Genomic DNA, 11,603 nt, shown 5'->3' on the forward strand with positions numbered 1-11,603 from the left:
AGTTAATTGTATTTTTGATGGGTTTGCCAAATTTTATTCTTACACTGTATATTGATTTTACATCTCGTATGCTCTTGCATTCAAAATGCTGTTTTTATATCCTTTTTGATGCTTGCAACTTCAAGTGATCATGTCATTGTTGTATATGAGATTAAATGCATGAAACTGTTGTCTAAATGACTATGTATCAATGAACTGAAAAACGTTTTATTTTTATTTTTTTCACGCAAAAATTAATTACCAATAATGATTTGACGACGACACAAGCTGTGGTATCAATGCTTTGTTGCAATATCAATTATGGTATCAATGCTTCGTTGCAATATCAATTATGGTATCAATGCTTTGTTGCAATACCAATTACGGTATCAATGCTTTGTTGCAATACCAACTATGCTATCGGTGTTTAGTTGCAGTTTGAATTATGATATCTGTTGCAATACCAACTGTAATATCAGTACTCTGTTACAATATCAATTATGGTATCAATGCTTTGTTGCAATACCAATTACAGTATCAATGCTTTGTTGCAATACCGACTATGGTATCAATGCTGTGTTGCAATACCACATTATCTTCAGGTATAAGAGTTATTTTTAAAAACTTTTTTCATCCTTATTTTCTTAAGGCATCCCCGAAGAACCCTCACTAGTGGAAAGGATTGAAGGCATCAAAGACGAAAAACAATCATCTGGTTTTTATTCCCCACAGGAAGTCCTTTAGTCAAACTGGCATTCGAGGGTGGCAAACGACTAATTTCGTCCAAAGATGGAAATCCAAAAAGAATTCTTAAAGAGCCTCTCACAACAGATTTATAATCAAAGCCATTATTGATAAATTTATTTCCACAGAAAATCTTTTAGACATGAGTTTCATTCTGATGACTTTTCTTCGCTTTTCAGGATTTTTACGTATCAGCAAAATGCTGCAGATACAAATCCAACACATTACTTTTTGCCAATCAGGGGTGAAAATCTTTTTACCAAAGTCAAAAACAGACCAAATTAGAGAGGGGAATGCCGTCTTCATCAGTGCCAAAGGTTCTTATTGCCCTATTTACTGGTTACAGAAATATATCAATCTTGCTAAATTATCCCAACCAAACGATTATCTGTTCTGCCGACTCTTTAAGTGTAAGATTGGTCATTCGGCCCATGGAAACCTACCAATTTCATACACCACAGCCAGAGACTCATTGAAGGGCCACTTAACCGGTATTGTTGAAGACAAGGCTAAGTATGGCTTGCATACTCTTCGTTCTGGGGTTACAACCAAAGCAGCTAACAACGGTGTGTCAGATAGAATGATCTCAAAACATGGTCGCTGGTCGTCCAATACTAGTCGTGATACGTACATTAAAGACAAACCACTGAACAGATTTAAAGTTTCAAGACAATTATGAATTTGAAAATGATGTTTAAAATTTCCGCTGCTTGTCTTTTCTTCCTCGTGTTCACTGCAAGATCTATCCAATAAACTATGCCTTATGTGTCTATTATTGTTTGAGATTTGAGAAGAGAAAATAGCTGAGAAGTGTGATTTCCAACGATCGAAGAAAGGTGGAAATCGAGCTTCTCCGCGTTTTTCGTACGAAAATCTACCATCTTGCGCAGATTGGAACAAACTGCGCATGTGCAATATGCTTTAAAGAAGCTGCTTGTCAGCTTGTCCATCCTCGCTCTTGCATACGCCTTGAACTAAGTTAAGTTTCACATTTAAGTTTACTGTTATGACATTAATGCTATTTCTTTTTCTTACACGCTCCCGAACCTGGAAAACCCGTTTATCAATGCTGGGCAACCATGACCCAACGATCAAGATGTTCTACTGGAGCGATACCGGGACACAACTATCATTGAGACATACATTCGAATTACAGTTGCAAAATACGTTACATTATAAAAATTCGACACTCTAACGTGGACATTTGAAACGATGAAAGAACTTTATACCAGAAACCAAACTATAAAATGTTTTGAATTTTTTACGTTATATTTCACATTATAAAGTGGGAGGACCTTTAACCTCCGAAGGTCGGCGTGACGGATGCCTTGGTCGGAGATAATGTTTCCTCCAGAATAAACAGCCACTGGGGGTTTTACGCTACATGCTTCGTCACAGTACAATTTAATTATTCCAAAGTTCTACGTAATTATAAACATATTTTCGAATAGACAAATCGCTAAAATTTATCCACGCGAAATTTCTGGTTATATTCCCTTGATACATTTTCATCAATACGAACAGTTTCAATGCAAAGAAATGCTAGAAAATGAATTCAGTCAATAATGTAATACGAGTATTCGCTTGAAATCGTGATTCGCTAAAATAAATCCAAAAAAATCAAGATTTTCCTGACTCGCTAATATACGCTAAAATTAGTCTCGCTAAAATTTCTACGATTAAAGTATATGTATTTCAATACAAAAGGCGTGTTCACTGCAAGATCTATCCAATAAACTATGCCTTATGTGTCTATTATTGTTTGAGATTTGAGAAGAGAAAATAGCTGAGAAAACAAAATACAGTACAAAAGTGCAGAAAGACGTACACTACAGGTGAAACAAACATTTGTAACAAACAAATCTCACACAAAAATGGAAAAAATCACACAAAAACTGAAAAGAACAGAATCGTAAGTTGGACGCGAACCCGGTTCGGCGAGCCGCGACGGGAGGACTGCACAGGGAAAAGAAAAGTAGGAAATGAATACCTCCGATGCTAATGCTAATTCTTTAAACAGAAAAAAAACAAAAAAAAAACACACACACACACATACAATACACTAGAAACACAATTTGAAAATATGTAAAAATTCTTCGACGGTTTTCCCATACCTCATAAAGCAGTCAGGAAACCTGGAAAAACATTTGACAACTTGCTTCTTCAAGAAAGCGTTTGAAGCACCCTGGTTTCGCATTCGAATGAAAAGCTCAGTGGGGCTCAGTGATTCTAGGAGTCAGATCTTCAAACATGAGTGTGCTACGTGCTATCCGTAAAATTTCTGAAAAGACGGATCCATAAAAAATGCACGATGGGATGTTACTGTCGGCATGTGGCATCCTTACAATGAAGAAGGGAAAGGCATCTCTCTTATCAAAAAGTTTATATCTAAAAATATTGTTTTCAACGGTGATATCTAAATTTAAAAACGATGCATGGTTTCCATAGTGCTCAACTTTGAGATCTAATTCCTCAGGGTAAATCTGTTTGTAGCAATTATGAAACTCATCTCTGTCATTTAACACTTTCAGTCCCAGAGTTTTCACAGCTACTTTCCCAGAGCCGTAAAACGAGTTTTTGAATGCATTTACTCATGCTTTAATATCTCTAAAATCACTAAACCTAGTCCTCTCAAGTTTTTATCCTTTTTCACTTATAGTATGAGGATCATTTTGATAGAAAAAAATTTGCAAAATGACGTCATCAGCGTGTCACGTGACCAGAGAAAGGCTAAAAAAAATTTGAAAACAGCATTTTTTTGCCATTCAATGGTAATTTTTTTTATGAAAAAATGATTTAAACCCATTCATTCCCCTGATAAATGTTTAGCACAACAGTATCTACTAACTGAAAAAAGAATTGATTGACTAGCCCTCATCGAAAAATCATAATGATTGATAGAAGTTGTAAAAAATCCCATTTTCGGCCTTACAGATTTTGCTTGCAAAAATCTTTGTAAATACTTTTGTAAACAAAACTTTTCACTCAAACAAGCTTTTTTTACGCGGTCTTTTGCACACGACGCGCTATCTTATCTTCTTTGAAAGCTGTTTAAAGACATCTCTTTATTTCCACGCCAAAACATCACAATCTAAAAAATAAACCAGGGACCGCTATGCAGTCCTCTGGGAAAAAACGACGGGTCCAAAGGGACCGCAGTGCGGTCGCGTGGGACTGAAAGGGTTAAGGCACACAAATCATCAATAAATCTACCTACAGAGTGGAAGTTATTGGCACTAGGCGAACTAGCAGAAATGAGACCTTTGACATACTCAGATTCAAAATGGTACAAAAACAGATTTGCCCAAAAAGGAGCAGGATCTATTCCCATGGGAATCCCAATGCACTGTTTAAGAATAGAATTGCCAACTTTGAAAAAGCAATTTTTTATCAGAAAGGACACACACTCAGACAGTGAAGTACTAGTAAAGAACCTATCATCCTTCCCTTTTGTAGTCCAGTATACTGAAGTATTTGAAAAACCAAGTTTATTTCTACAACCTAAATCAAACACAAAGTTAATGATTTTGGTTAGAATTTCAATGAGAAGATCGTGTGGAAGGGTTGTGTACAGTGTTGCAAAATCGAATGTCGAAATTCGTTTTTCTTTTTTCTTGGCATTGATTCTGTTAAGATGTCCAATAAGAGGCGAAGAATTTTGTACAACCCAGAACTTATTGAAACTAGAAAAGAAACGAGATTTATGATGGAATTGCTCAACATGTTTGTATAGGACTTTGAAGACCATGGAGAGAGCACGAGACAGCGGTTTGGTACTACATGATTTGGAAGCAATGATGAAGCGGCAACCAATATATATATCAATACGAACATAGATATATGACCCAGTTGATTGAACAAGATAAAGTGAAGGCTCGTCATTTTCATTCAACCAAACGATTCATTGATGATCTCTGTGCTGTAAACGATGGGAACATGTTCGAATCAGTATATAGAGAAATCTATCCAGATGAACTTGAGCTCAAAGGTGAACACTCAGGATCTCATGCTAGCTAGTTTTTGGTATCTTCGGCAGGTCCGTAGGTTTTATGTTTGAGTTTGTTTTTATACTTTTGCGCGCGTTTTAATAATTCAAAGAAACACATTTATTTTTACGACCTCGTCTGTGGTGATGCCTGATCAACATTGCTAGGCCTACCTACATTACCCTGTTTATATCATTTGGGAGGATATTTTCGAAAATGGCCGAAATCCTATCTAGGTTGAAAACTGAAGAACAGAGTTTGTGTTTTCTTTGAATATATTTAATTGATTCATATTGTGTCACTTTTATTTGTGTTTAATTTTACTTTTTCTCACATTGAGTTGCTTCTTTCCTTTTGGTCGATTTAGATCATGATGTGCATTTTTGCTTTTGAGATACTTCCGAAGAATACACCATTGTCCCATTTCTGTTTTTCTGCTCCATCAGAATTATGTACAAATAGTTTAGATCTTTTGTCATCATTTGATATCAAATACCTGGTTTCCATTTTATGAATATTCATCCTGAGCATGTTGTGTTGTTGTGTCCTCTTGTTGGTATTGTTTTGTCTCTTTTTGTTTATTACATTTTTTGAATAGTTGAAGGTTCAATACTTCTTTGACTATATATATATGCTTCAAACGCTTTCTTGAAGAAGCAAGTTGTCAAATGTTTTTCCAGGTTTCCTGACTGTTTTATGAAGTATGGGAAAACCGTCGAAGAATTTTTACATATTTTCAAATTGTGAAATTGTTTCTTGTGTATTGTATGTGTGTTTGTTTGTTTTTGTTTTTTTTTTTTTTTTTTTTTGTTTTTTTTTTGTTTTTTTTTTTTTTTTTTGTTTTTTTTCTGTCTAAAGAATTAGCATTAGCATCGGAGGTATTCATTTCCTACTTTTCTTTGCCCTGTGCAGTCCTCCCGTCGCGGCACGCCGAACCGGGTTCTCGGCCAACTTACGATTCTATTCTTTTCAGTTTTTGTGTGATTTTTTCTACTTTTATGTAAGATTGTGTTTGTTACAAATGTTTGTTTCACCTGTAGTGTACGTGGGGTAGTTGGTACAGTGTGTCTTTCTGCCCTTTTGTACTGTATTTTGTTGTAGTGTCTGTTTGTTGTCTGTTATTTATTTGGAAGCTGCTGGTCAGTTCCTTTTTCTACTATGTTTTCCGAAGGCGACTGAGTGTGGGCCCTTAAACACGTGGAAAGTCACTATGCCAGTCACAAGTCTGGGACTTCGGGTTTTGTTTTGTTTAGGTATCTTTTTTTTTTTTTTTTTTTATTTGATGTGTTTGCTTTTGTATTTGTCCCCATTTTGTATGTATTTTGATGAACTTACGGAAGTGTGTTTATCAAAAAAGTTTTTTGCAATTCATTGTTTCTCCACTATTACTTTTCTTCTATCTTCATTTGGATTAGGTTTTTCTTTCACATACCACTATTTAAATTCCCTTTAACTTTTTGCTAAATTACCCTCTGTTTCGGAATGATTAAAAAATAAAAAATACCAACAAAATCGTAAATACACACAATTAACAAAAATATTCTTAACTTTTTTCGTTTTTATCAGTTTGAGTTATTTATATATCAATACTTTTCTTTTTCTAAAATGACAGATATTACATATCTTCACTATATATATGGTGAAGATCAGAGATCTGACCTCAAGGAGAGAAAGTGTTGAAAATACTAAATAAAATAAAGATGAAACATAAAAAGGCACTAATATTTTTATAATTATACGTTTTTTTCCATTTTTTTGAATTTTTCTAAATATATAAATCAAACCAATCAAACTAACCAATCAAAATAGATGGATAGATGGATAGACGGATAGATGGATAGATAGATAAGGAAATTTATTATGCTACTTTAATTTCACGAAAATCAAAACTAATAAATATAATTACTCATTAATTATTGAATTATATATATATTTGAAAAATTAGAAAAATATTAGAATTTATGATAGAAAATAAAAACGAAATGCGATAGATAGATAGATAAATAGATAGATAAGGAACTATAATTAATCACTAATTATTGAATATATATTTGAAAAATTAGAAAAATATTAGAATTTATGATTGTCTCTAAGAAAGTAAAAACGAACTGCGATATGGAATAGGCCTTCTCATAAATTACGTCACGAACATCACTTGCCTCGTATTCAAAAAATTTGTGTAAAAAAGAAAAGAAAATGAAAATCTGAAATATTACTACGAAATTAAAATATCTAGTGAGAGTTAAACTACACTAACATTAAATTTATGAATAAAATAGAAATAAAATACCGGAACCATTAGTATAAGATAATTTAGAAATTTAATGTTAGATTTTCCATTTTTGACAAGATTTCGGCAAAGTGCGATTTTATCAAATTTCTCTTTTGCATTTTTGCTCAAATCTTTCACTGCAGGTGCTCGTCTAGTTTCCTTCACAAACGCTTTCTCCCATTCTTTGAAAGACTTTTCGAGCTGGACCGATCTTCTTTATAAATACCAATTTTAAATGTCCACATTTTTCACGTGCAATGGGGCATCCAGATTGTTTATACCTAACATGCTGGAGATCGAATTCTTTGACCTGCTCTGTTAGCCCAAATATTTTATACAGGCATCGACCTGTAGATGATTTTAGGGTGTTAGACAAGTCTTCAGTCACCTGGGAGACTGAAAAAGAGAAGAAAGAAATTCAAAGTATTCAAAGTATTTAAAGCAATAAAATTTCTCGACTTTTAGAATACCCATGTGTCACAGACCCGTTGGGGCACCACAACACACTGGAAAATTTGGCCGAAATTTTGTCCCCGGTGGGAAAAATAGCCTACAATTTCAGCCCTTCTAGGGCATTTACTTTGATTTCATCCCCATTGGAAATCATATGCAGAGGCGGATCTGGGATTTTTCTGTGGGGGTTCAAAATCTCTTTTCAATAAAAAATTTTCGGAACAAACGTTTTGGGCGTAAATTTTGCACCCGCCGCCCTGTTTGGGTGGTGTCACCTTTTTTCCATTCAACATGGGGGACGTTAATGAGCGTCTGCACGTCTGCAGTTCCCATTACCTATGAACTCCAAACATAGGCCTCAGCGGGTTAATATGCGCTGAAAGGAGGGCAGCAGGCCAATTTTTTTTTGACCCGGCTTGAACAGCCAGAGGCTGAACGTGTAATAATCATTTGTGGTGATATTCATATATACATTGGGAAATTCCCTAACTGCAATTGCGCACATCTAGTTTCTTCTTTTCAATCTTATCCCACAAAACGTTCATAAAACGGAAATATAGTTTGAGCAAAGAAATATAATAGTATTATATTTCTTATATTTCTTTGGTTTGACCTTTTATTTTAATAAAACAGACACCCAGATCATGCTCAAAACTGCTTGTTTGGTGTATATTCTTTTATATATTAATGGTTCTTTCAGAAAATGTTTTTGAAAAAGCCATGGATAAAAGAGCAAATAAATGGTTTTGAAGAAAAGTTTGAAGAAAAAATGAGACAATTTATAATATTAAATACTTCACACACTTCAGTTTCATTTCGTGAATATTTAAAACATAGTAAAAAAATTCGATAATTTATTCTTATAACCATTTTTTATGGAATTTCTTTGTAGCGAATTAATTGGCTGACAATCAAGAAAAAACTTTTCATGTTGAGTATGTTTACATTATAAAACCAGAAATGGATAATATTTTGAAAACAGTGATCAAGTTAAAAAATAAAGGAGATTATTTATATAATACATATAATACAAGGAAATACAATAAGATGGCAAAATAAAAGATTGCCAAAAAGTTGAGTACACCAGGAGTACTGATATAATGTGTTTTATGTGCAAATAGACTCAAGAAATTCTAGCTCTCATTCAGAAATTAGATGAATAATCTCATAAAAAAGTACTTTTTACATTCAAAGGAAAAAGTTTGATGTTTTTAAGAATTATTAAAGGTACTAACAGTAATCATCAACAATCTGTAGGAAAGCACTTTTTCAACTTTTTCAATTGTATGGAGTGTTGTTTATAATTCTATTGGTAGAGATTGTTGTTATATATCATTTCATAAATTCTGCATTCAATCGTACTCTTTTATGCTCACTTGTAGGGGGTGGAAGATGCAGGGGCAGTACTCTCAGAGAAAATTCATAAAATGGGGGGTCATTATTAACTGATTTTGGGGTGATTTTCCCAAAAAAATCAAGGAAAATGAAGGTTTTGGCACTTTATCAGGGAATTTTCATAAATTGGAGGTCATTACAAAATGCTAATTGGGTGATTTTTACCAAAAAATTGCAAAATTACCACCTACAATTAAGCACAAGAGGGTAATTTTTTCAGAGGTCACCAATGTCTCTTTTTGTATAAAAGTACCATATTTTCATATGATCACGTAAAAGTAATCTTAGTTTTGTTTTGCAAGTATAAAGTGGTATGAACTCTCTCTTCTTATGACATGACGAAACCAAAAATATTTCCTCGCATCACATTATCTTGAAGTATGCATGAAGGTTCACCTTTCCAGAAATTTCATTCTTCAACCAAATTCAATCAAATTGCTAAAATGGTGTTCCCTAACCGAACCTTTCTTCCAGTCTCTATTATAAAACAAATTTTGTTTTGTTTTTCTATAAAAGTTTTCAAAAATAAAACTAGCTAGCTTTTTTTCCATGCAATGATGGAAGAAGAATCTCTCGAAACGTAGCCAATCGCAAATCTCGTGATCCATATATAGCTAGGTAGATTTTTTCCCCGTGATATTCCCGATGTCCGATGATGGGAGAAGAGCCAAACGTAAATCTCGTGATTATATTCAACACACGATAAACTTCCACCAAATATTCTCAATTTATAAGCCCTTTCCCCCCCGCCCCCCCCCCAATCAATGTTGCCTTGGTGGGACGTAATTTTGACTACAGGAAATACTCGGATTCAACCAACATTGCCTTAGGGGGGAGGGGAACTCACCAGTCTCATGAATTTTTGGAGATGATTGTCTGAGAAACTTGGAACCTGGTCTCTGGAAGGGGTTGGTGGTAGGTAACTTGACCCATCTTCAGTCAGCCGCAATTAAAGTTTGAAAGAAACATTTACACATCTGATCAGCTATGAAAAAGTGCATTGATATTCAATTGTGACCTTGTTTTGATGCTTTGGGCTGTTGCATAAATAAGTTTTTGGGACACGTAATGCTTTAATCTAACCACCATTGCTTATTTGAGGCGGGAATCGAAATCGAGAGATGGCATGGAGATGCTATTTGACCGTACGGCCAGGTTATTATGTACCTTTTCAAAACTTTCTATGATTTCATCATCTTCGACCGACATATTTATGATTAAGGTTAGCCGGTCATTAAAGGAAAGAAGCTGGTCCAGCCCTGCAGTGGGGGCATTAAAGAATACCACAGCCACCTGCCCTGGTGTTTCATAAGAGGCGAAAGAACGGGTCATAGGGGAAGACCGACAAAATTAAAGTAAACAACATAGCGAAGTAGCTTGGATAGCTTTTATTTTAGAAAGCAAATAAGTCATAAAGTAGATATAAATACATTTGACGTATGGAAAATAAATAATAGTATGATAAAAATAACTACCATATATTCTAGAATTCTATTTATAAGTCTACGGAATGTATATAATTCTTAACGGGACATCCGACAAAGGCCAGCTCGAACGGAATGAAGGTTAAAATAACAAGGGTTTCTTTTTTACAGGACAGGAGCTATGTTTGTTTACTTTATCAAGATCTTCTCCTATGCATTGTTTTGTTTATATTGTCGTTACTTGTTTACAAAAAGATATTATATTTACATTTCTTTTGAAAGAAACTGCGTGACAATGGAAGATTCCCTCTATATGAGATTTTTATACATGGAGATGAAGATGTCCGTTGCAAAGATTATGCTCAAATTTCCTACCTACAGTCGTGCCACAGTATTCCACCATGTTAAACGTCCATTAAAACATGCCTTCGACCGCCGTAAACTCAACCGAGGCAGACCGCGCAAATTGAGTGAACGTGATGAACGCATTTTGATCAGAAACATTAACCGGTTGCGTAACTCTATTGGACCGTTTACATTAAGACGCTTATCTTTAGAATCTGGTATTGACGAGGGAATCTCTATGGCAACAATTTCTAGAGTGCTAAGAAAACATGGGTTCCGCTACCTACACTCACGTCGCAAAGGTATTATGAAGCGTACAGACTTCCATAAGAGACTCACTTTTGCCGGAAAGCATTGAGGTTACCAAAGAACTTTTGGATGAATCGTATAAATTTCTATCTTGATGGCACAGGTTTTACGCATAAGAATAACCCCCACTATGAAGCTCGATCAACAAGAACTATGGCATGGAGGATGCGTTCAGAGGGATTAAGTCCTTTATGCACAACAAAGGGGAAGCGGGCTGGTACAGGTGGACGTATGTCTAATTTTATGGTAGCACTTTCACCGCGTCGTGGTGTTGTTTTTTGTAAACAGTACTACAATGGAGACAACTTCTCGGCAATGGTAAGGAAGGATTTCCCGGACGTACTTAAAAAGACTGCACATATCAAAGGCAACATGTTTCTTCAAGATGGGTATCCAGTGCAGAATTCTGCAAAGGCGAAACAAGCTTTCAAAGATGTGGATGCAGAAGTATTCCCAATCTCTCCAAGAAGTCTCGATATCAATCCCATAGAAAATATTTTCAACTTGGTTGCACGTCAATTATCGGAAGATGCTTTGAAAAACCGCATCACAAAGGAAAATTTTGAGGAGTTCAGTGCACGAGTCAAAAGCACAATTGAAAACTTTGATAAGCGCATGGTGGACCGTATCATTAAATCAATGCCCAATCGCATGCTAAAGATTGTGAAACGACGTTGTGGCAGACTGCGGTATTAG

General features: G+C 34.9%; 2 protein-coding genes across 2 annotated transcripts; both read left to right on the forward strand.

Moving 5' to 3' along the window:
• Positions 1-300: 300 nt before the first annotated feature.
• LOC136805481 (integrase/recombinase xerD homolog) lies at positions 301-1,402 on the forward strand. The gene is made up of 3 exons (XM_067062057.1): positions 301-448; positions 629-694; positions 903-1,402. Exons 1-3 carry the CDS (start codon positions 301-303, stop codon positions 1,400-1,402), a joined length of 714 nt encoding a protein of 237 aa, XP_066918158.1.
• Positions 1,403-11,060: 9,658 nt separating this feature from the next.
• LOC136805483 (uncharacterized) lies at positions 11,061-11,603 on the forward strand. The gene has a single exon (XM_067062058.1). The coding sequence runs from the start codon at positions 11,061-11,063 to the stop codon at positions 11,601-11,603; it is 543 nt and encodes a 180-aa protein (XP_066918159.1).

Source organism: Clytia hemisphaerica, unplaced genomic scaffold, assembly GCF_902728285.1.
Source record: "Clytia hemisphaerica strain Z4C2 unplaced genomic scaffold, Clytia hemisphaerica genome assembly, whole genome shotgun sequence".
NCBI classification, from domain to species: domain Eukaryota; kingdom Metazoa; phylum Cnidaria; class Hydrozoa; order Leptothecata; family Clytiidae; genus Clytia; species Clytia hemisphaerica.

Excerpts from the sequence above, each read along its gene's own strand:
- LOC136805481 (XM_067062057.1), top strand. The coding sequence starts at position 301 with ATGGTATCAATGCTTCGTTGCAATATCAATTATGGTATCAATGCTTTG. Across the intron at positions 449-628 it reads TATCTGTTGCAATACCAACT|GCATCCCCGAAGAACCCTCA; the intron begins GTAATATCAGTA and ends TATTTTCTTAAG. Across the intron at positions 695-902 it reads AGACGAAAAACAATCATCTG|GATTTTTACGTATCAGCAAA; the intron begins GTTTTTATTCCC and ends TTCGCTTTTCAG.
- LOC136805483 (XM_067062058.1), top strand. The coding sequence starts at position 11,061 with ATGGCATGGAGGATGCGTTCAGAGGGATTAAGTCCTTTATGCACAACA.